General features: G+C 49.0%; 1 protein-coding gene across 2 annotated transcripts; it reads left to right on the top strand.

Annotated features, from left to right (window-relative positions):
* The first annotated feature begins 565 nt into the window (after positions 1 to 565).
* Positions 566 to 23,639, top strand: Znf217 (zinc finger protein 217). 2 transcript variants are annotated; one of them, XM_052724993.1, is made up of 6 exons: positions 566 to 721; positions 11,447 to 13,174; positions 15,848 to 15,964; positions 16,571 to 18,106; positions 19,795 to 19,929; positions 21,577 to 23,639. In XM_052724993.1, exons 2-5 carry the CDS (start codon positions 11,785 to 11,787, stop codon positions 19,902 to 19,904), a joined length of 3,153 nt encoding a protein of 1,050 aa, XP_052580953.1. In that variant the 5' UTR covers positions 566 to 721; positions 11,447 to 11,784; the 3' UTR covers positions 19,905 to 19,929; positions 21,577 to 23,639. The 2 variants fall into 2 exon arrangements, with proteins under 2 accessions (XP_052580953.1, XP_052580954.1); XM_052724994.1 differs by lacking the exon at positions 566 to 721 and adding an exon at positions 797 to 910.
* Positions 23,640 to 24,044: the final 405 nt, after the last annotated feature.

The following is a 24,044-nucleotide window of genomic DNA, read 5'->3' as shown; positions in this document are numbered from 1 at the left end:
AAGACAATTAGCTTTATGAAGATTCTAATTTGGAGAAATTTAATCCTCTTATCTCACATTGAATCTCTGGAAAGTGTTTTCCTTTTCCTGAACACCGCTATCCTGTAAGCTCCCCAAAACCAGTGGCAAGTTTTTTTTTTTTTTTTTTTTTGTTCCTGATTCTGGGCGACCCGGGAGTTGGGCAACCGGCTCCTCCCCTCCCCTCCCCCTCCCCTCCCGGGCGCACCTTGCGAGGGAGGGGGGGGAGGCAGCGAGGGAGGATTGGCTGTGCGCCTGCGCCGCTGTGCTCGCAGCCCCCCCCCCTCCAGAATACCTGTCACTGGAACCGCCCGGGCGCGAGCGCGCCACGTTAGGCCGGATGGCGGGAGGTGGAGCGGGGCGCGCGTGCGCGGGAGCCCGTGGGGCGGCCGCGGGGTGCGCGCGCCGCTCTGCGGGGCTCGCGCCTCGGGGGGCCCGTGGGGGGCGTGGCCGGCACCGGTGGGCGGGGCAGGGGTGCGCTTGCGCACACGCGCGGGCGCTGAGGGGGCGTGACAGGCGCGGCTGGGGGCGGGGCGTCGGGCGGCGCGGCCGGGGGGGAGGGCGCAACAGCTGCTGCGAGCACTTTCTGCCCCAACAGTCCCCCCGCCGGACGCCGGCCGCCCGCGCAGGGACCCCGCGCCTGCACTGTCCCCGCGCGGACGAGTAGGGGGCGCCCGCGCCGCTCCCTCGCCCCGCGCCGGAGGTGAGCCCGGCCCCCCGGAGCCGCTGTGTGGGTGGGGGGTCCCGGCGCCCGCGGCCGTGGGAGGCGAGCATGGCGCGGCCCCGTCCGGGGCCCCGCGCCGTCGGGGCCCCGCGGCGGACGCACAAAGGCCGCGCCGCCCTTGCCGCTCGTTCAGCCCGCGGCTGGGGCGGTGCAGCCGGACGGCCGCAGGTAAAGGGGCGCCGGGGCCGCATCCCCACGGCCGGGGCCGCGCGTGGGGCTGGGAGGGACGGCCGAGAGACAATGGCCCGCCCGGCGCGGCGTGGCCGTCGGGGGTCCGCGCCCCCTCCGGGACCTGCCTCCCGCAAGTGAGGGAAGGTGTTCGGTTTCACGCCCAAACTTAGAACGCCCCGCAAACTCCCGTGGGAAGTTCGTGCGGGGCGGCGGGAGGCGGAACCGCACGCTGGAGGGCGCGGCCCCGAGCGCCTCAGTTTAGCCCCGACGCGAGCGGGCGCACGGGGAAGGGCGCCCCCGCCGCGGACCCTCGGAGCACGGGAAGCGCATTCTTGGGCGGGGAGAGTGGGGGTGGGGACAGCAGGCGGGGATTTTTCCCAAAAGGTTTGCTTCCTGAAGTGAGCCGACGCCTTGGGGGCCCCCATCTGGGACCCCCAGTGGGTGCCGGTCCGCATTCGGGCAGTAAAAACTTTTTAACTTTTTATTGTTTGGTTGTGTGTGGGGGGGGTTCTCCCCAGACAGAAGGTTTGTGTCCTTGAGCCTTAGTTTCTCTTTCTGAGAAACAGGCATTCCTGAGCACGCGTTAGATTAAGGGGAGCCAGCCTGGGGTCCCTGGTTGTGGGGTACCATGTGTGTACCACAGGATCCCGTGGCCGGTTTCCTGGTTTGAGGATGGGTTGGAGCCATTAAGCTGTATGTTTTAAGAGGCCTAGGTCTGATTTAGTTCAGGTTGATTCAATTATGTCTTCATCGCTTTTGAGTTGGTTGAATAACTTGACATGAGATTAAGGCCAACAAAAGAAGAGGCAGGGTAGCCACAGCTGCTTGCCAGGCCTGGAGACTAGGTAGGGGCCTCAGGGGGCCTTTCACCTCGCTTTGTAAGTGAAGGACGCCCAGAGCCGCCTTCTTGACTACTTTTCCCCCAAGTGGATCGACTGCCTTGATCGGTACCAAATCACATTTCAGACGCCTAATTTTTGCTTCAAGAAGGATGAACAACAGGTCTAGGCTCTCCCCCCCCCCCCCCCCCAAGTGCAGAGAACTAACCTAATTGCTGTCTGAAAAATAGAACCGTCAGACCACTAGTCTGTGCTTACTTAGTTAATGTACCGAGAACTTTTTAAGGTGTGTCCTTAATGATAGATGACTTTTTTTCTTCCCGAGAAATCCTATTTATTTTAGATACTGTTTTTCAGATTTTTGGGGTCCAGTGGTGAAGTTTTGCTTTTTGGTTATTTAGATTTTCATTGTGAATCCTGATCTTGTATTGGGAGTCACCCTCAAGGCCCCCCTACCCATCCTGCCACTTTCCCAGTTATGTAAGTATAAAATCCAAGAGACCTCTAAAGATTCTGCCCTCCTATGCATACAGAAGGAAGTGGAGGGGAGGATGCATTTCTTCAGTTTCCAGCTTTTAGTTCTTTACTTCTCAACCGCGTCTCCCACTTTGCAGTCTGATCTGTCTTTTTCAGTGTAATAATGCGTGAGATTGAAGTTTAGTAATTGTCTTGGCTTCGTATTATTCCCTTTCACTTCTTACTTTAAAAAAGGAACTAAGATACCACTTAGAAAAATTTTCCCCTTTATGCTGAAGAATCTATTTTAATAATAGCTCTCTTTCTTTTCCCCCAGGTGGTAGGGGAGGAAGAGGGGGAGAGAAAGTTCAGACTCTGGCTTTTGGGGGGGAGTTGTTTGCATTTGTTTTGTAATCCTCCATTTTTGGCAGAGGAACTTGGGGGTGACTAGGCGCCCCTAATCCTTTTCCAGTGGGCTTGTTTTAGAGGAAATTTGAAAATAAGACTTAATCATCAAGTCTCTTCCAAACTGATGAAATAATTAAGTCACACAATGGCCCTCGATGACTCAGTCTATCTCCTCCTGGCAGATAAGTGCTAATCACCTTTTCTCTCTCTTAACATCACTTTAGTATGAAGTGATGTTTTGCCACAGCAGGGCCGCCATCCTCCGTCTAGGAGCCCTCTTAATTCTGAACTGCCTGATTAGAGCCTCGGGGGTTCCAAAAGATGAGCTCCTTTTCCACTTTATTAAATGACATTCTTTTTTCTCAGTTGTTCTAAACATGATACTGGTTGATAAGAACTTTGAAGTAGTTTTAATGACCCTTGACTGCCTTAAAAACAACTTCATGAAGGCTCTGCTCTCTGACTGCTGTGAAAACATGACTGGGCCTTAAAGATACTGTGTAGGAAGCTGTTTCCAATCGCTCAGAAAACAGTTTGAGATTGTCCTATCTCATACTGTGTGGCTTCCATTGTGGATTTTTGAGGTCACTGGCTCTAATTTTTAAGTGGCTGGTTCCTGATTTCCCATTTCAGTTTAATCCCGTGGCAGTATGTGTAATTAATAATTTGGGAAGTTGGAGCTGAGTTATCAAGAAGTGGGTTTCCCAGCTTTCGAATTAAAAGGAACACCACGAGGCAGTTAGGGTAAACTGGTATTCTAGTGTCCAAATGTGCCATTTTAAGTTGAATGATCACAGCTGAGCATATGGAATAGTTTTTAATTCACCAGGGTTATTAAAAAATAAGAACCTCGAAGATGTGTGTGGAACAGCTACCAAAACTGAATTAAAGGATTCCAGTCCTATTAAATATTCTGAACCAGGAAGGGCTTAGCTACAAGGCATGTAAATTGAAGCAGTGACAGGAGGCGCCTCAGTTCACACACCTCAGCTCCAGGTTTTGCAGGGGGAGCGTGTTAACTAGTTTAAATGCACGTGGAAGAAAGTGGATTATTACACAAAGACTTGGGGAAGTGTCTTCCCTCTGCTCTGTGGGGAAGTGTGGTGGAATATCACTTGATGGCCGTGTTGTGGGGGCACTGTGAAAGTGCTGGAAAGCTGGCCTTTCAGTTAGGTGATCTGGATTAAGGTTCTTGGCCAGCCAGTAGTATAGACAGATTTGCAATGGTATGTGGGCCAAAGGGTTTTGAATTCAGACCACGAGGGCAGATAGCAATCTTGCCTTTAAGGAAGTTGTGTGTGTGTGTGTGTGTGTGTGTGTGTGTTTGTGTGTGTGTGTGTGTGTGTGTATAGGGAGTGGGGGCACATACCACCATTTTCTCCTAAAAGTCTTTATCTCCTCATGAGTGAGTTCAATTCCTGGACATGTCTAGCTTCCAAATAATCGGGGGAGCCCCTGTTAGCCAGCTGCTACCACAGATTTCCCTTTTATGTTGCACTCCCTAGAGAACTTTACATGTGAACGTTTGTTGACTGCAACCTCTGAAGAGCCATTGCTTCCTGCCCAGGCTAGCAACATTATTGAGTTACTGGAAATTTGGGGCCAGTTTGGTAATTTTATGCTAAAGTTGAGAAATATAATTACTAACCCTGAAAAGACAGCTGAGCAGAGGTAAGCAAGGGGATGAGTTGACCCCTGGCTTTTGTTCTTCAGCTTTTCCAATGATTATTATTATTTTTTTTACCTACACTACCCCCAAGTCAGCTGCCTTTTTAATGGGTGATTGTGATGATCTCTCAAGTTTAAGACAGTACTGAATGGTGAGGTGGCGTTTTACTTTACTTTTCTAATGTCTCTTAGAGCAGGATAATGTAAAACATTTAGTTATGTCAAAAGAAATGGTTTGTTTGACACTCTGCTTATGTGAATATTTAAAAAGGGCAAAATTCAGTGTTGGTGGCAGTTTTTATTTCCTAGTAGCTGCAGATTGAAACTCTGACATGTAAATCTCTCCAACAGTGGTTGGTCTTGTTCACTGAAAGGAAATTTTATTTTTATTTACTTTGAGATGCAAACAGGTAACTATGAAAGAGCTAGACACAATGTTAGCATTTATTCAGCTTTATGTATTATGTAGGAAGGGGGCGTTCTGTGAGGTTGAGGAAAGCTCCTGGATTTTAAGGGCATTGCCCGAGGTTGTGTTTTACCTGGTTAGTTAAATTGAGTCTTGATTTAGACCCTGCCCATTTAACCTTCTGAAAAAAAGGTGGCATAGTGTATAATTCCTGGTGCCACATAATGGGCGTACTGTTTGTTGATGTAGTATTGTGTTGTGTGTACACGGACGTGCTGTGCACAGGCACTGAGTCAGTGTAGCTGATGAACCCAGGTAAATGTGAGTTTGCTGCTGTAGTTTCCTGAAACCCATTCCTCTGTGCAGCTGGCCCCATCAGATCTCAAAGCAGATGTAAGGCTGCCCTAGATAGGCAGGGTTACTGCGAGAAAGTTGGAACAGCAGTGTCCCATCCTGCCTAATTGAAAATTAGCAAGGAAATAATTCCCCATGAGCTGCTTTGCAGATCACCATGGAGTGTTTGTAAGTCAGTTTACACATCTCAGTATCTTTTAGTATTGACAATATTGAAAGTAAAACTGGCCGCTCAGCACACCTGAACTGTTTGGGCTGAATCAGGCAGTGTCTAGTTAAAGGGCCAGGATCTAATTCCTGCTGACAGCCCTTGGGTCTGCTGCTGTTTGGAGTGAAGTGTGTTCTCAGGACTTTCCGAACTGGGATTGTTTTGCCCAGGAGTTTCTCACCTTGCCTTGCAGCAGTGTTTTGCCTGTGATAGTTGGATTATAATGTTGAATTTAAACTGAGAATTTACACTTAAATCAGTTTCTCTGAACTTTTAAGTGCTTTTTCACTCACCTGCTAGGGAAAAGTTGATCTGGTCACTGAAAGATCTAAAGTTACTTTGCTTCTTCCTATTCTCATGTGGTCTTCATTTATCATGGTCTCTTATTCCTTGTTCTCCCTCTCTGTTCTTGATCCAGCTGGGATCTCCCGCTCCCCTAAGCTCTCTTTCCCTCGACCCTAGCCCTTCATTACCCCCACTCACGTCCAGGTTGTTCATGTAGATCTCATCCATTTCTCTGTCATTGGGCGATCCCTGTGTCTTTCTTGGGGCCCTGTTTTTTTTTTTTTAAAGATCAAAAGTTACAGGTTTATGCCCCAGGGTGTGTGTGTGTGTGGGTGGTGGTGGTGGTGGTGGTAATGGTGGCGGCAGTGGCAGTGGCAGTGGTGGTAGCAAGGCGCACGCCTTTAATCCTAGTGCTCAGGAGGCAGAAGCAGGCGGATCTCTTTGAGTTTGAAGCCAGCCAGGTCTAGAGAGCGAGTTCCAGGACAGTCTAGGCTACACACAGAGAACCCCTGTCTCAGAAAAAGAAAAGAAAGTTAAAGGTTTAGGAGCTGTAGAGATAGCTCAGACAGTAAGGCCCCTTGCCACCAAGCCTGATGAACCTACATGTTGATTCTTGGGACACACATGTTGGAAGGAGAGAACTGGCTTCCAAAAATTGTCCGCCCTTTGATCTTCACATATGTGGTGTGGTATGCATCCCCCCATAATATACAAATGGAGTTTTTAAAGAAGTGGTAGGTTTTGTTATTGTAGACTGATGGAGAAGTTAGTCCTGTTACAGGGTTAAGAAAAAAAATGTAGTGAGCTGGTGAGAGGGCTCAGCAGCTGGTTAAGAGCCCTTGTTGCTCTTGCAGAGAACTTGAGTTCGGTTCCCAGCATCCACATGCTGGCTCTTCAGTTCCAGGGGCTCAGGACACCTTTCCTAAACTCTGGGCACTGCATGTAGATGTTTCACACACATACACTCGGGCAGAACACTTAATAAATAAATCTTAACCATCTTCCTACAAACTATCTACTGATAGATGTTTGGCCTGCATGTACTTCTGAGCACTGTGTGTGTGTACCTTCGGAGGCCACCATTGGATCCCCTGGAGCTGGAGTTAAAGCCATAAGCTGCCATATGGGTTGAACCTAGGTTCTCTGGAGGAGTAACCAGCCAGTTCCTTTAACCACTGAGCCATGTCTCTAGCTCTAATTTTGTAGTTTTAAAGATAGAAATACATTGGTCTTTTGAGTACCTTGAGTGAGTTGAGTGTCTTTGCGTGTCTGTTAGGACACCTCTAACCTGGGGGAGCAGTTGGAAGACAGGCAGATTGCTGCCTGTGAGGAGGAGTAAATGTCCTCACTGCCTTCCTGATCCTCAGTGGGAGATAGCCCTTACCAAGAATGTGAGAGAACGGATTCATGGGAAGCACACAGATGTGTTACCTGAAGGCTCTGTGTGGCTGTGAGTATTTCTGTGTGCAGTGGTGTTTCCAAGCCCAAGTATAGTAGTTGTCACGAGTGGCAGTTCCCCTGATGATGTTACTTTGAGCACAGTTTGTCTTTCTTTTCACTATCTTGTGTAATTGGTAATTTTACAGTCAGGTACTGGGGAGAGATTCATGGTCCATTTAGTCACACATCAATGTCTAGTTAGGGACTTAAAGGATATCAAACACACTTGAGCAGTTAAAGCAAAGCCATATGGTTCTTACTGAAAACTGAGTAATCTTTTTTTGGGGGGGAGTCGGGCAGGTGGTTTCTCAAGACATGAGTTTCTCTGTGTAATAGCCTTGGCTCTCCTGGAACTCGCTCCGTAGACCAGGCTGGCCTCGAACTCACAGAGATCTCCCTGCTGGGATTAAAGGTGTGCGCCACCACCGCCTGGCGAAACTGAGTAATCTTAATGTGCATTAAGCCCCAGTATATTCTCTAAATGTGAGGGCATATTGAGTGCGGTGCCTGGAGCGTGGGACTGAAGGTTCAGTGGTGCCTTTACAGGAGTGAAGATTTAAAAAGGTTTTTAAACAGACCTTTGTTTTTATTTTTTGCAGAGTTCTTTTTAACAAGCTTGGTGTGGTTAGAATACTTGCTTTCCTGGCAACCAAACAAACTTGCATTGCATTTATGTCCCTTTCCCTTCAGTTCTCTGTCAAATAGTCCTTAAAGGACTGGGATTCTGTTGCCTTCTACACTCCAGCAGGAAGGCCGGAGCCTTCTGGGAAAGCTGAGTCTGCCTGCACTCTTCGGGCAGAGGGACCATTTGTTAGGTAGCAATCACTGTACAACAGCTGCTTTGATAGGTTCCGATCCTAAGTCTGTTGCAGTTCTTTAAAGATTGTAGCGCAGCAAATTGATTTTAACACCTTGAGAAGTATTCTGCCGCTTTACACTTGAGTGAAAGACTTGTGGCTTCTCTGTGAGGAAGAGGGAGTACCTGCTATCATGTTTTGATGGACCACGGGAGGGGACACACTCAAGGGGTGCAGTCTTATATTCATTGCCGGGGATGGAATCCCAGACCTATACGCATGGCAGGCCAGTGCTCTGCAACTGACCACACTCTGCCTTCAACTCAGGGCACAGCTGTTTGTGCTGGTCAGCTTTATAAGTGTGTGTGTGTGTGTGTGTGTGTGTGTGTGTGTGTGTGTGTGAGAGAGAGAGAGAGAGAGAGAGAGAGAGAGAGAGAGAGAGTGAGTGAGTGAGTGTGAGTGATGGGGGTGGTGTTGGGAAATCTGGGAAATGCCTTTAATACCAGTGTTTGGGAGGCAGTTTCTGAGTTCGAGGCTAAGTCTAGTCTACACAGTGAATTTCAGGATAGCCAGGGCTATGTAGAGAGACCCAGTCTCAAATAAAAATATCCAAAACAAAAAATCTTGGAGGGATGGAGAGATGATTCACTTGTCAACAGCACTTGCTGCTCTTCCAGACTATCCTTGTTCAGTCCTCAGCACCCACCCCAGGTGGCCCACAACCCCCTGTGTAACTCCAGCTCCAAGGGAATCTGGTACCCTACTTCTGCTCTGCCCCCAGCTTCTGGCCTCTGCAGTCACCTGCACACCTACTTAGAAATAAAAATTGTTAGTCTTGGTTGCAGAGAGTGGTCATGGGGAGTGGCCTTTTGACTCAGGAAGAAAATCCTGTGAACACTTGGGTTCATTTTAGCATCCTATCAGGAGTAGCAGGCGCTGTAGCCCAGCGAATGGCTGCTGCTTTGGCCCCTGCTTCCTGCACAATCCATTGCCAGGTCCCAGAGGAACAGCAGTGAACCAGCCAGCCACCCTGTCCTTAGGATCTTAGGGTGCTACTCTTTATATTTAAAACCTTGAAATCTTTAAAATGATGGTAGAGAAAGATGACTTGTCTTTAATTTTAAATTTATATTTCCTCATAGGACGATTTTAGATTGAACTAAAGTCCTGAGAGTATGTCACAGCTGACTGTAGTGGATGGTGGTAGGCAGTTGTGAGACACGCTTGTCCCTGAGTCTTGAGATGCTGTAACTCAGGCTGTCCAGGGCTGTACCATGGGCATAGTTGTGACCATTAGAGTCTGTTCTGGAAGCTTCTTAGAGGGAGGAAGTACTCCCAGCTTTGCTCTTCCCTGTCTGCCTCTCAGCCAGATGAGGCCCTGCTTCTCTCTGGCTATCGGCCGGCCAGTGTGTGCCTCTTGTCCTTTACTGGGCATGTCTCAGGTTGTCATCTTTAGAGCATCTTTACCTTGAGCTGCAGCCTCTTCCCTCAGGCAACTGAGGAGTTCAGAGATGAAAATTGGAACCATTCTTTCTCCCCTGAAGTAGCAGGAATCTTTATTCAAAACATAGGACAGTGCAGATTTGAACAGAATGCACTGTCCAGGAAGCAGGCTGTGTGAGTGAAGGTACTCAGATGACACTTGGGGGATTATAAGTTACCCTTACCCCTGGGTTAGTGGTCATGGTTCGAACCAAGGGGTGGTAACCTTTCAGAAAGGGAGCTTGTAGAGAAGTGGGGTTCTTCCAAAAGCTTAGGCTTCACAGATCAGCACTGCTGTCCTCTACTGTTACCCCAGCTCAAGCAGGTTTGCTCTTAGCTTTTTGAGATAGGGTTTCACATGATAGCCCAGTTTGGCCTGGAATTCACTATTTGATACAACTATTGCTTCTCTGCCATTTAAAAATAGTTATTTTAGAGCTTCAAAGAGGAAAGGCCGTCTAGTAACTAGGTGACTGTACTCGAACTGCAGTTAACCCTATGGCTCTGAACAGAAGTGGGTTGGCAGGGTGAGTGAGATTTCCAGAGGCTGTGCTTAATTCTCTAGTGAGCATACTGCCTGGGTTGTGGGTGTCACGTTAGTGAATGTGTAGCAATCTAAAATCGGTCCCAAGCTTCGTTTGCGGCCAGTGCTTTGGTTGTGTGGATCTGTCAGCCATAGACAGAGTTCAGTGCTTGTGAGCCTTGCTCTAGTTTTAACTACAGGAAGTGCCCAGGTTGGATTAGCTTTGTTGTGACACCTTGAAGGTCCTAACTTGGGCTAGAACTTAGGTCTCTGTTAGGTCACAGGGTGGTAACCACTCCAGGTACTTGTCCTCCATTGTGATTGTAATAAAGGCAGACATGAAGATAAGCCCTGCCAGCGGCCTGCTCTTCCCCCCTCTGCTCTTCACAGCCCTAGTGTGAAGAAGGGGAAGAGCCAGCTTCATGAATGTGCAGTGGGTGGGACACAGAAGGAGAAGGACAGAACTGTGGCAGGTGGCCTGGTGCCCTTTGGTTCCTTTGGAATTAACCAACTTGTTAGGAGAGGAGGCAGGGCTGTAAAAACAAGCCCTGTGTGCCATGAAGGACACTGACTTTTTTAGGGGTTCATCCTTCAGGAGTGAAAGACCAGCCTCCAGAGCAGATGATCCCATAGAGTGCTAAGTCAAGTCCTCCTTCCACCCGGCCAGCGCCCAAGTGAAGGGTGGAGTGCAAGGTGAGAGGTCTGTTCTCTGATGGGACACAGATGGGCCGGCCACACGGAGCCAGGTCTGTGGAGGAGGCCTGTTAGAAATGTGGACACTTGCAAAGTAAGTGGCTTCTGCATCTGATAGGTCATTTGCCTTCTGAAGCCCTACCCTACCTGGCAGTCTCCAGTGCCCCAAACACATCAGAGTCCTGGGCCAAGGCGAATGCCCATTCTGAGGTGTGTCTGAATGGGGACCCGAGGAAGGGCTCATGTGTTGTGTGCTGAGGGTTGGACCTCTATGTGACTGAGATGGAGACCTCGTGTAGGTAACCGTTTTGAGTACTGGCTGTAGGGTATTACCTGAAACTGTCTCATTTTGTCAGCTCATTTCCTAACTTTTTTTCTTTGGAGACATGGTCTCCCTATGTAGCTCTAGCTGTTCTGGAACTTGCTATATTGACTGGGCTGGCTTCAAACTCTCAGAGATCCACCTACCTCTTCCTCCTGGGCACTGGGATTAAAGCCCTACCGTACTGGGGCTTTTGTAGTCTGTATGGAGGAGGCACATGTGTGTACCTTGGTGGCATCTGAGACAGCAGAATTGTAACAATTCTATCTATTGTGACTTCTTATTATAGTTATTACATTAATTTTTTAGACTGTCTTTTATGTTGACGAGGCTTACTTTGAACTCACTATGTAGCTTAGTCTGGCTGGCCTGTCATAGCCATTCCCTGTTTAAACTTGGCTTTTATATTTTAGTGAGCAGAGGTCTGGATTAAACTCTCCTTACTGGTTGAATTTCTACTCATTTAGTAAGTGTATCGGCGGGGAAATATGCTAGTGATTTAATTAACAAACATGTTTAGCAGGATGCATTATGGATTAGTTAAAGGTGTGGCAATTGAGTTTAGTCTCCTTTTGTGGAAAAGACCACGTGACTCATGGGCAAACCCTCTCTTTCTGAGCCTTCCTTACCGTGTCTTGTTTTTTCCTTTCAGAGTTTGGAAGTCCCTTGTCTTCACATTGCCGGGATCAGCGTCTTGCTCAACTGAGCCACTCACCCAATGGAGACAGCCAGAACTAGTGCCCTCGTGCTGACTCACATCTGAATCACAGCACAGGGCAGCCATCATACTTTGTTTGTGCAAAGACCCATCTCCATCACCGAGCTTGTCCTAAACTCTGGAATACACGTGCCCCTCTGAACTTTAGTTACAAGCTCAGGGCTCCTGGAGGTTTGAGTGACGTCTCACAAGTGGCCTTATTCTAACTCCAGAGGTTCCCCAGCAGACGGCTGGACTGTCCCTTCCTATCTGACCCTGAAGTGGCAGGCAGCATGCCAACTCAATCACTCCTCGCGTACATGGACGGGCCGGAAGTCATTGGCAGCTCTCTAGGCACCCAGGTGGAGGTGGATGATGCTGTGTCCATCAAAGGGCCAGCTGCAGTCCCCTTCAGAGCTGCGCAGGAGAGGAGCATGACCCCAGCTGAAGGGCACATGCCCCTGGACTGCATGTTCTGCAGCCAAGCCTTCTCCCTTGCAGAAGACCTCAGTCAGCATGTACTCATGCAGCACCGGCCCATCGTCTGCGAGCCAGCCGTCCTGCGTGTGGAGGCCGAGTACCTAAGTCCTCTTGACAAAGGTCAGGTGCCGACTGAACCACCGAAGGAGAACAACTGCAAAGAGTTGGAAGAGTTGAGCTGCGATGTGTGTGGGCAGACATTCCCAGGGGCTTTTGACGTTGAGAGCCACATGAAGAAACACAAGGACTCCTTCACATACGGGTGCAGCATGTGCGGGAGAAGGTTCAAGGAGCCGTGGTTCCTGAAGAACCACATGCGGACACACAATGGCAAGTCTGGTACCAGGAGCAAGTCGCAGCAGGGCCTGGAGAGTCCTGTCACCATCAATGAAGTGATTCAGGTCCATGGAGCTGGGAACATCTCCACCCCCTACAAGATCTGCATGGTTTGTGGCTTCATCTTCCCGAATAAGCAGAGCCTCATTGAACACAGTAAGGTTCATGCCAAAGAATCTGCCTCCAGTGCCAGTAGCACCGCCCCTGATGCCCAGCCAGAGGGGGAACCCACATCTCCGAGGGACGAGCTGCTGCAGTATTTGAACTTGAGACCCAGATCCCACCCGGAGACTGCAGTGAAGCCCGTCACCTGTATACCTCAGCTTGACCCGTTCACCACCTACCAGGCGTGGCAGCTGGCCACCAAAGGAAAAGTGGCCGTTGCCCAAGAAGAGGTGAAGGAGTCAGGCCAAGAAGGAAGTACGGACAATGAGGATTCGTGTTCAGAGAAAGAGGAACTTGGAGAAATTTGGATTGGGCCTAAGTCAGAAGGTTCTGGAAAGTCCAAAACAAATAGAAGCAGTTGTCCAGGTCTCTCACAAGACAAAGAGAAACCTAGACATGCCAACAGTGAAGTGCCTTCTGGGGATGGCGATCCCAAGTTGCCCAGCAGCAAGGAGAAGCCCACACACTGCTCGGAATGCAGTAAAGCCTTCAGAACCTACCACCAGCTTGTCCTGCACTCGAGAGTGCACAAGAAGGACAGGAGGGCCGATGCCCCATCACCCACCATGTCTGTGGATGGAAGGCAGCCTGGGACTTGCTCCCCAGACCTCGCTACCACTATGGAAGATGGTGGGGCTGTGGACCGAGAAGGGGGCTCTGAAGATGGGTCTGAGGATGGACTCCCTGAAGGGCTCCATTTGGGTGAGTACTCTGCTGCCTCCCAGGCAGTGCTGGAGCATGGGAGTCAAGTTGGAATCTCTGTCCTTTGTGGTTAAATTCCCTGTAGTCAGCATCTCAGCCCTTCTTTCCTTTCTGTAGTAAGGGGGTGGAGTTAAAAGGCCTGTCCAAAATCCTGTCTTGTTCTGAAAGGGCTCTGCACATTCTGCTCCCAAAGGACTCAGGTTTTTATAGTTAGTGCACAGTGGGTAGAGACTGGGAATGCTGCTTGCCTCCTCAGGCACTGGAGTGACCTGGTGCAGGATACTAGAGTTCTGGGACTGAGACCTAGGACTTGGTGTCCATTCTCTGGCATTCCTGTTCTTAACTTGTAAGACCAGGGCTGTCTATCAAGACCCTGTGTTTGTGTACGTTCACATGGGTTTCTAGTGGTCCCAGAAGGGGCGGGGGAGGCTTCCCAACCAGTTAGCTCATCCTGCTGTGGGAATCGCCTGCTGCATTCTGATCACTTCGGTGTTTGTGAGGCCAGTGTTGATGAGCGAGCTTCCGAAATGGTCTGTAGGTGAAATCCAGGCATGTGGGCCCACTTCAGTCCTGCTCCGTGAATTTGGTGTGCTGTAATGGTGTTTATAGAAACAAGCTATTGCCCAGGTTCATAGGATTGGGTGCAAGCCTAGAGCAGTGGAGCAGTGTGTTTCTGGACTTGCTGCCCACCCACACTTGAACCATTGTTACAGAATGTGGGGCTCTGCTGCTTAAAGTAGTTAACACCCCTGATGTGTGGGGGCATGAGCCACAGGTTAATGATAACACTTGCAGATGTGTTTGTGGCACTGCGTGGTGTGTTGGAAGTCTTTGTGAGACCGGGGTGAGTCCAACAAACAGTTATGTCTGACCTGTCAACCACTGTGCATTTGAACCAGTACCTAGTTCTTTTTCTGGCCACTGATTGAGGATCTTCAGTCAGTAGACTCCTTTCTCTGGGAGCATGTGGGCATCTCCAGTGCTGACCTGCACACACTGCAGAGGCACAGAGGCCATCTATGAGGTTGTTCTTATGACCTCATGGGCACTATTGTGGGGCCCTAAGGGAGGCTCCCTGGCCTGGCTTGTCAAAAGTGGGAGTGCCAGGGTCTGGCTTTGGTTCCTGGTGACCCACTACACGTTGCCCAACCTTTCCTTGCGATTTCCCTGTTTGCAAAATTGGCTTATCCACCTCTGGTGCTCCTCCCTAGGATGAGTTTGACATTAGTTGTAAAAGTTTGCAACCCTGTACAGAACGGCATAGTCCAGTCAAGTTCCAGGCTAGAAGGTAGGCCCAGATGTTGAGAGGCCACAGCCTGTGTGTGTGTCAGAGGTGTTTCCTAGCCTCTTGCGTGTGATGTGAGGAAGCCTGACACAGCCGCATGCAGGCAGGGCTAGCTGTGAGCCTAGCTGTGAGTGTAAGGGCAGCATCCACTGATCAGTCAGCTTTAGGTCTGCTTTCAAGAAGTTCAAAAAGTGCTGAATTTTTCAAAGTCTGTGCTACCAGTGTAAGCCAGGAGTTGTGTTTTATGGATCCCCTTCCCTAGTGGGGATTTGGTGTAATGGAGATAGCCTAGGCCCATTCATTGCACCCGCTCTTGCCCAGGTATATGGATCAGCTGTCTTTGCAAATTAGTAAGAAGGCGGCACGAGGCAGAACAGGGAAGAGGCCTGTACTTGGAAATCAGTTTCGGAAGGCAAAATGACTAGTTTAAATACGCCTTTTTGAACCCAGGTGGGACCTGTGTCCTTGGGATTGACCACCTCCTGCATCATGGCTGATGACTAGACTTGCAGAGATGGCTGGTGGGTCATTTAGACCTACCTGCTAGAGCTGACACTAGGGGGCAGTCTTAACAGTTGCAAGTTGGTGGGCTGGTGAGTGTGAGAAGCCTCAGCGGCTTTAGTTGCCCCTGTCTCCAGTGGGCCTTCACATCAGGCACTTCAGTCTTGCCTTTGGCATAGATTCTGATGAGCCAAGTCTGTTTTGCCCATGAGATTGCTTGGAAACCATAAACCCCACCTTCCCAAACTTGGCTAAATTTTGCTCAGCTTTCCCTAGGTGCTTGCCCAAAGCCAAGCCAGGGTTGCTGTTAAAGTTACTTTGCGCTTGCTGCCCTCTAGTGGTCACTTTCTTCATCTCACGCTGTTTTCAGCCGGTGGTTAGGTTTTATATTGATTTGCCTCCAAATAAAATTGCTGGTTCTGAGTAAGGTGGTCTCTGGCCAGTGAGCCAGGTTCAGTACATGCCAGGCTCCATCCATGAAATGGTCATTCTGGTGATTAAGGTGCAAACCCTGAATACACTAGGGCACTAGGCTGTACTCTGACCACAGAAGAGCACAGTTTAGTGCTGGGCTTGGTGGCACGCCCCTTTAATCCCAGCAGTAGGGTGGCAGGCAGGCGAATTCCTGAGTCCCAAGCTAGTCAGGGCTACACAGGTGAGCCCTCGTCTCCAAAACAGCACAAAACAAAAGCACACGGTCTAAGACATGAAACACTGCCTTATGGCATTTGGTATGTTATTTTAGCCTTTGAAACTTCTACCCAGAACTAAAATAAAAAATTATTTCATGGTTTCTCCAAATGTTTTGTGTCAAGAATACTGGAGTCCTCATGCCTGAATCATGTGCTTCGTCTGACTTACACAAATATTTTTGTTTCTGCTTTAAGATAAAAGTGATGATGGAGGAAAAGCAAAGCCCCTCACGTCCTCGAGAGAGTGTAGTTACTGTGGCAAGTTTTTCCGTTCAAACTATTACCTCAATATTCATCTCAGAACGCATACAGGTAAAGGACTTGTTTCTTAAAGCATGTGTTAGCTAAAATGATGATGATGATGATGATGATGATGATGATGATGATGAGCTGCTGGTCTGTGGTTCAGTGGCTTATGTGTCCTTAACCTGAACAGTGGGGTCCTGTTTTGAGGCTGGTTTATGGCTGCCACATACTGGCTCTCATCTGAAGACAAACTGCAATATTTTTCATGTCACATTCTTTCTTAAACCACTTTATGATTTTGGAGTGAAGCGAGGGTGTATTTGTTGCTTTGGATGTAGTATGGCAGCAGTATGGGTTAGGAAGTCATGAGCCTGCCTTGGCTTGGGAGCACTGCGTAGTTCCCTGTGCTCCCATTTCCTTAGCTGATAAAGTGCACAGACTGCCACAGGGCAGCAGGGGAGGCCAGGTCAGTGAAAGCATGCAGTGGGCTTTTTCTGGGAAAGAGGAGGTCTAAGTAAGTGTTCAGTGCTGCACTGGGCCGTTGAGATGTTCTCGATAGGAAGATTGGCAGATAGGGGACAACCCATGTTTTGTGTCATGGCTTGTCTGCTTGCAGAGTTGTGTTGGCGCTTTTTCCCAAACGTCATGATACAGTGGCATATCTCGTTCTAGGTGAAAAACCGTACAAATGTGAATTCTGTGAGTATGCCGCAGCCCAGAAGACGTCTCTAAGGTACCACTTGGAGAGACATCACAAGGACAAACAGCTGGCGGACGCTGCGGCCGAGGCTAAAAGTGAAGGTCGGAGCCAGGAGCCGCAGGAAGCACTACTAACTGCCGACAGTGCACAGACCAAAAATTTAAAGCGATTTCTTGATGGTGCCAAAGATGCTAAGGGCAGCCCACCTGCCAAGCAGCTTAAGGAGACGCCGCCTTCTGTCTTCCCGAGTGTTCTGGGCAGCGCCCTCCTCTCACCAGCACACAACAAGGATACTCAGGATTTCCATAAAAATGCAGCCGATAATGGCGAGAAAGTGCGAAAGAGTCCTGCCCCTGCTTATCTGGACATGCCGAAAAAGAGAGCAGCGGGCGAGCCTCAGGCCAGCATCCCTGCCTGCAAAGTAGAGGGGAGTGGGCCCCCGGCACGGGAAGGTGGCCATAGGGAGAAGATGGAGTGGGAGGCCGACTGCAAATACAAGCCGGGTGCTGACTGCCAGGACAGGCCTTTGAATCTGTCCCTTGGGGCGCTCCACGCCTCTCCTGCTATCTCTCTGAGCAAGTGTCTCATCCCCACCATCGCCTGCCCCTTTTGTACCTTTAAGACTTTTTATCCGGAAGTTCTGTTGATGCACCAGAGACTGGAGCATAGGTACAATCCTGATACTCACAAGAACTGCAGTAGCAAGTCTGTGCTGAGGAGCAGGCGAACAGGATGTCCTCCTGCCTTGCTAGGCAAAGATGTGCCTCCCTTGTCTGGCCTGCACAAGCCCAAGACTAAGCTTGCTTTCTCATCACAGGCCAAGTCCTTGTTCCTGGAGAAGGCCCGGCAGGGTACCTCCGGGCCAAGCAAAGCTCCCCAGACATCAGGGCCGCCAGACAGCAGCACTTTAGCCCCAAGTAACCTGAAGTCACACAGATCACAGCCCAGTGCCGGGGGTCCCGGGGCCACCAGACAGCAGCAGTCAGAGCTGTTGCCCAAAGGTGGTGTCTCTGCTGCTACGGATAAAGTGAAAAGACCCGAGCTGAAGCTTAAGACCCTGCCAGCTGCCCAGTCTCAGTCCCCCCTCGGCAGTAGTAACGGCAACGGTTCCATCGAGTATCCCGTGAAGGTGGACGGCCCGTGGGGCCCTCAGGGGAGGGAGAGAGACTACTACTGCCACCGGAGTGCTGGCAGTGCCACAGCAGAGTTCTGTGAGCCACTTCCCAAAAGACTCAAGTCCAGCGTGGTGGCCCTGGACACAGAGCACCCTGGACCCAACGGCAGAAGGGGCTTCGAGCTACCCAAATACCATGTGGTCAGGAGCATCACCTCGCTGTTACCAGAGTGTGTGTGCCCATCGCCTGTGATGGCCCCGAAAGCCCGTTTCCTGAGCCCTGGGGAGGTGGAGTCCCCCAGTGTGTTGACAGTGCAGAAGCCCTACAACGCCTCTGGACCTCTGTACACCTGTGGACCTGTGGGACACACAGGAGCCAGCCCAGCCCTTGAAGGTACTACCCAGGCACTAGGTGGGCACTGAGTTTAGGGGCACATCCCATAGGAGTCCAAGCAAGCATTCTTCCATACCCAACACACAGCAGTGGATTATGGGCCTTCAGAGCTTAAGTTTAAAGGATTAAGTCTTGAATTTCTCTTAAGGAAATAATGTAGAATAAAACAAAAATAAAAACAAGCTAAAAGTAGTTTCTTTCCTTACTGTTGAGGTGCAGGTACCATCTGGACATGGTGGTGCATGTCTGTCGTCCCAGCACTGGGTGACTGAGGCTTTTGAGATTAGCCTGGGCTATGTAGACTGTTCCCAAGGGGGAAAAAAAAACAAAAACAAAATGTGAGTGCCATTGAGATCCTGCTTAGGCCTTTGTCACAACCCTCTTCTCCTTTCCACAAGTCATGGCCGACACTCCAAACTTCTGGTGGGATTTGGGATTTTTCTGTGTTCCTGTGCTGAAGAGACTGTGTGTATGAGACACTGGTACACTGTGGTCTGCTGAGGAGGTCGCCTTGTGGGGAGTGGTCCTCTTGTGGATGACTTTGGAGTTCCCATAGGGAAATAGTTTCTTTTCCAGAGTTTCATGGAGCTTTCTGGTGCTTTCCAATGCTTAGAGGACAGCAGTCCATGTGTCTCTCTTGCAGACTTGTCTGCATCATGGTGTTGTGGATCTGTGCTGCTCCACAGACAGCCACAGTCAGACCTTGTAGGGTTGGCCTGAGAGAGGCAGTCTATCTAGGTTTTGATTTTGTAGACCTGGACACCACTTCACTTGTATTGTGAAGCCCTGAGAACTACTCTCAGTGTAGTGTGTTCTGGGCACTTCCTGCTGGAGAGAAAACCAGGAGATCTCATCTGCTTCAGTGGATTGCATTAAAGTCGTGATGAAGTAGTAATGTGTCTTTGTGGGTGTAGGCTATCAAACCCAGGGCCTGTTGCGTGCTTTCGGCAAACACGGTACCAGCTGAGCTGCAGCCCTACTCCTGAAGGAAGCGGTAGTTTTTGCTCCCTGTGGATTTAGGTGTCCAGTGTTCCATGGTCTTTCACGTAAGTCTGACCCTTTTTCCTGTTGTAGAGAGTTTTGTTTATGGTCTGTGTAGGCTTAAGTACATTGTTGGTTTCATTATGGTGTGTGTGATGTGGGTACACACTGGGGTTGGTTTTCTTCCTCCATCCTCAGTCTCCAGTCTTATGCAGCCTTAAGTGCCTCACTGACTGAGCCATCGTGTTGGGGCCCAGGTTAAGTGTGTGCTTGTCTGTCTGTCTGTCTGCCTGCCTGCCTGCCTTCCCACCTAACTACCTCTACCTACCTACTTACTTTTCGGGACAGGATCTCAGTATGTAGTCCTGGCTGTCTGGAACTGGCTATGTAGACCAGGCTAGCCTCAATCTTCTAGACATCCCTCTTGCCCTGCCTCTAAGTGCTGAGATTAAGGGTGAGTGCCACTAGTCCTGGCATATGTTTCTTTTTAAGAGACGGTCTGTCTGATTTTTGTAGCTCTGGCTGGCCTTGAACTCACTTTGTAGACTAGGCTGGCCTGTCTCCACCTCAGCCTCTGGGTTAAAGGTGTGCACCACTGCTGTCCTAAACAGACAGCTGTAGACACTTGCTTCCTAGACTGCGAACCTGCACCCCCATCGAGTTCCCGGGGCTGGACTGCGGGTGACCTCTTCCTTCTCTTCACTTAGGAAAGAGGCCTGTGTCATATCAACACCTGTCCAACAGCATGCTGCAGAAGAGAGGCTATGAGAATTGTGCTGGAAATACACATTATCGACCAAATGACAAAAAAACTTGATTTCTGATGGTTTTGGGGGGAAAAGGTGAGTGTTGGTATCTTTAAATAGATTGTATTGGTTAACTTTCTTTTTAAAGGTTTAGAAATATTACCTTTAAGTTACATGTGTTGGTGATTTGTGTGCTGTGGAGGGGGGATGTAGCATGTCTTAGGGAGTCGTTTTCTCTTACCACGGGTGACATTGCTCAGATTGTCAGCTCGGCAGCAAGTGCCTGTACCCGGTGAACCATCTGAGTGGCCCAACTTTTTTACAATTTACAGTACTCAGGAACTATAGGTGTCTGGCAGTAGTTAGATAGCCCGTGAAATGTATTGAGGCTTTACCATGTGGTGAGCGTCTAATAAATCAAGCTTTAATCCTCACTGCAGCCAGGCCGTTAGGTTAGGGTTCAGCAGGCGACACTCTAGCTGCTGCTGCTGAGAAAAGGGGTTGGATTGGGATGTGCCACACCCATTTGTTTACTCTCAGTTCCATAGCTGCCCTCCTGCTATAGCACAAAATTGGGCGTATAACCCAGTAACCAAGGGTTACCATAGGTCTGCTGGAGATAGACAAGGTTCCCGACCTGAGGCTGGAAGACACAGACTCCAAACCAGCCTGAGGAGACAGGCTTGCCCTGTGTGGCTTCCCAGAGTCCAGCTTCTTCTGCCTGGCACTGTCTTGGGTCTACACAGAGCTGAAGCTGTGCCTGCCTTGTTGGTTCGGAGCTGATCAGAGCATTCTGAAGTCCTTATCTGTTCTGGGAAGGGAACTGGGGATGGGCAAGCAGAGATGTGTTTTGACTTTTGGCTTAACAGTTCCGTTGTGTATGAGTGGCAGCTTCCTGAGCTCAGGGGGGCATTGTCAGCAATGCATGGCTGTCCATTTAGATGTCACAGCCTTGGCAGCTGGCATGCCAGGCTGACTCTTAGGCTGAGGACTTAGGACCTGAGCACTGCAGTTAAATGGCTTAGATGGTGCGAGGACTTAGGACCTGAGCACTGCAGTTAAATGGCTTAGATGGTGCTCCTGGACAGAGGGGGCTGCCTCTCAGGTGAGTCCTATACAACCGTCCTGTGTGTACGTGGATGGAGCTGTGATGTAGAGGTGAGAAGATGCTCCAGCTTCAGGGAATAGGGGCTTTTGCGCAGCACCAGTTTGATTTTCCTTTTTGCAAGTAGGGAACAGGATCTTGTTGTACTGCGTTTGCTAACTTTGAACTTGGGGATCCTGTTTCAGTTTCCTCAGTCCTGGTATTACAGAAGTGAGCCATTACACTGGGTAACCCTTCCTGAGTACTGGGTTCTGGTTCTTGGTGTAATTATCTCATCCCCTGAGTAGTCCATCAACACATAACTTAGTCTCTAGCTGTGTCGATTGGGACATTGGAGCGTAAGTGGAATCCTTTACTTGTAGGTTCCCATGGTTGACTCATGTATGTTGAAAATAGTATTACTTTTGTTGATGTGTGCATCTGTGAGTGAATGCCATGTGAGTGCAGGTGCTCTTACTGTCCAAAAGAGGGTATTTGATCCCTTGGAGCTGGAGCTACAGGCATTGTGAGCTGCCTGGCTTGGGTCCTCTGGAAGAGCCAGTCCTGGTAACTAACTGTAGGGCCATTTCTCCAGCTTATTTCTTCGGATCCTCAACCAGTGTGCTTTGTCCTAATGGCTTTCAACCGTTTCCCCTTAGGTCTCGCTGGATGCGAGTACACACTTTCCGCGGAATCACACTTTGGTTCATCTTCTGAGAAGCACGTGATGAGAGCTACTGAACAAGCTGTGACTGTATTGTACATAGACTCGCAGAGCAGAGAAGGAACACTACATTCTCCTAAGTTCTATTAACTTTTGTACCAAATAGCAATAAAAACTAGTGGGAGCAGTTGGGCTGTACACGAATGGGGACTGCAAATCTATTTTGTCCCTAAATATTTTTTTAAATAATTGACCAAATAAGTTTTTGCATACTTGAGCGCTGCTGAAAAGAAATCATTTGGGGTGGGGTGGGGTGGGATGGGGACTGTTGTAACGCTCGCACCTCAGGTAAATGTAAATACCTACGTTGTAAACTTGCTGAAGTACTGTGTGTATTTCTTTCCCTCATGGAGCTCAATGATTTGAGCAGTTTCTGCTTCTTTATGCTTTTCTCATTTAAAGTGTGTTTTAAAGCAAATCCTCCCTGTCCTGTATTATGTTGAGTCCTCCACAGTCCATTGTCTGTCCTCACACAATTGCTGACGGAAGTGTTGGCACTCTGAGGATGGCTGTGCAGCTCAAGGCAGCAGGACTGAACCTGGCACCTTTAGTCAGCTGTTATCAGCGAGGAAGATAACATTGTCTTCCTGTGGACAGGTTGTTCTGGAACCCCGGCATCCTGCCCTGGGGTGGCCTATGGTGCTTCTGAGCAAACGTGCCTACAGAGACGCCATCGCTCTGTAGGGTGGCAGAGCCAGGCTCCATGGAGGCCATCTCAGTTCTTCATTTCTCTTGTGAGAGTCAGTTTCTTGGAGAGTTGTCTGAGTTAAGTCTAGACAAATATGCCAAATTTCCTTGTGTGAATTGCATGCTGGGAAGCAATTTTAAAGGGAGTGAAAGGTTTGGGGAGATTTTTAGTTTGTGTCTGGAGTCTTGGTGTGTCTGGTGTGAATTGTGAACACCTTGAGTGCTGACTGAGCCTCCTGGCAGGCAGGGAGAGAAGAGCTGCTGTAGTCCCCCTCGTCTCCTTTTCTTTGTTTCTCGGCCAGGGTGATGTCCTCAGTGCACAGGCAGCTTGGGCTTGAGGGAAGACAGCCACCAGCTGGCTCGCTGGACATTTTAAACTTGAGTTCCTTTGATGCCTTGAGTTTCTCCAACAGTTTTTGGGTTTAGCAAACCCAAAGTATTTTATTAAGAAACTGTTTCAAAGGTGAATTTGCACTGCTCCCTTTCCTTACCCCTCCCCCTTGGTAGGACAGAAGGGTGAAGAGCTCAAAGAACCCCGGCTCTTCCCACTCTGATTATGTGACATGGGGGTCCTTGGGAGGCTTGTGGACGGTCCCTAAGGGAGACCTGACCTCTTATGTTGAAGGGAGACCCGGGTTGAGATGTGTCTGCTCTTGCAGAAAGTGCTTTTGTATCAAGAACATGTACACTAGGCCCTGTTCCCGTCCACAAGCTGAGCCATATGTACATAATCTAGACTGTTTTCTTAGGTTCTGCACTTTTATAGCCTATTTTTGAAGATTAACACATTTGCAAGATGATTGACTCAATCTTTGCTAAATCTAGCGAGTATACAGGAAGCTCGCAGAGATGATAAATGTAAATCTTGAGGGGGGAGGTTATATACAATGGGGGGCAAAGTTAAACCTGTATTAAAAAAAAATCACCAAATCTATTAGAAAACAAGTCAATGTGTGTAATGCTGAAATTTTGGGGGCTTTCAGATTTCTCTAGTTACATTTTCTGAATGCATAAAAATTCCAGGTTTTGTTTGTTTATAAACAGCCCTTGTACTTCACAATGTGTTCTTATCATCAGTATTAACTCTCGGGATACTACTGGCTTCCTGTGTCTTTCCTTTGCGGCAACAGTACATGTGATAGAGGTACAATTCGTTGGATTTTTGTTAATGTATTTATTTCATTCCGGTTTGATTTATTTTAATTGTTGATACTTAAGTTGTCAGACCGTAGACATGCTTTATTTATGATATATTTCAGCTTAAAGTTATGTTATTATATGTGGATGTAAATATAGATTTGGTGTTTTACAGCTCTGGTGTTCTGGTTTTTATTGTGTCCCTGGTTCGTGTGTTTCTCTCTCTCTCTGTCTCTCTGTCTGTCTCTCTCTCTCTCTCTCTCTCTCTCTCCCTCCCTCCCTCTCTCTCCCTTTCCCTTTCTCTCTCCCTTTCTCCCTCTCTCCCTTTGTGTGTGTGTGTGTGTGTGTGTGTGTGTGTGTGTGTGTGTACACTTCTGGGGGTTGGTTTTCTCCTTCCCTGTGGGGCCCTGAAGGAGAAAATGACCTGAACTCAGGTAGGTCGTTAGGCTTGCCTGCAGATGGCATTACCCACTGAGCCACCTTGCTGGCTTTGGGCCCTGGTTCCTGTTCTAAATTTAACTTTTGCTTGTTTTATTTACTTAAAAACACTTCAATTTTTTATCTGTGCCCATGGATGTT

The sequence above is a fragment of the Peromyscus californicus genome, unplaced genomic scaffold, assembly GCF_007827085.1.
Source record: "Peromyscus californicus insignis strain IS unplaced genomic scaffold, ASM782708v3 Scaffold_7__1_contigs__length_154581171, whole genome shotgun sequence".
In the NCBI taxonomy this organism is placed as follows: domain Eukaryota; kingdom Metazoa; phylum Chordata; class Mammalia; order Rodentia; family Cricetidae; genus Peromyscus; species Peromyscus californicus.
Note: the sequence above shows the minus strand (reverse complement) of the source record. Positions and strands in the feature narration are given on the sequence as shown.

Excerpts from the sequence above, each read along its gene's own strand:
- Znf217 (XM_052724993.1), top strand. The coding sequence starts at position 11,785 with ATGCCAACTCAATCACTCCTCGCGTACATGGACGGGCCGGAAGTCATT. Across the intron at positions 13,175-15,847 it reads CCCTGAAGGGCTCCATTTGG|ATAAAAGTGATGATGGAGGA; the intron begins GTGAGTACTCTG and ends TTCTGCTTTAAG. Across the intron at positions 18,107-19,794 it reads AGCCAGCCCAGCCCTTGAAG|GAAAGAGGCCTGTGTCATAT; the intron begins GTACTACCCAGG and ends CTCTTCACTTAG.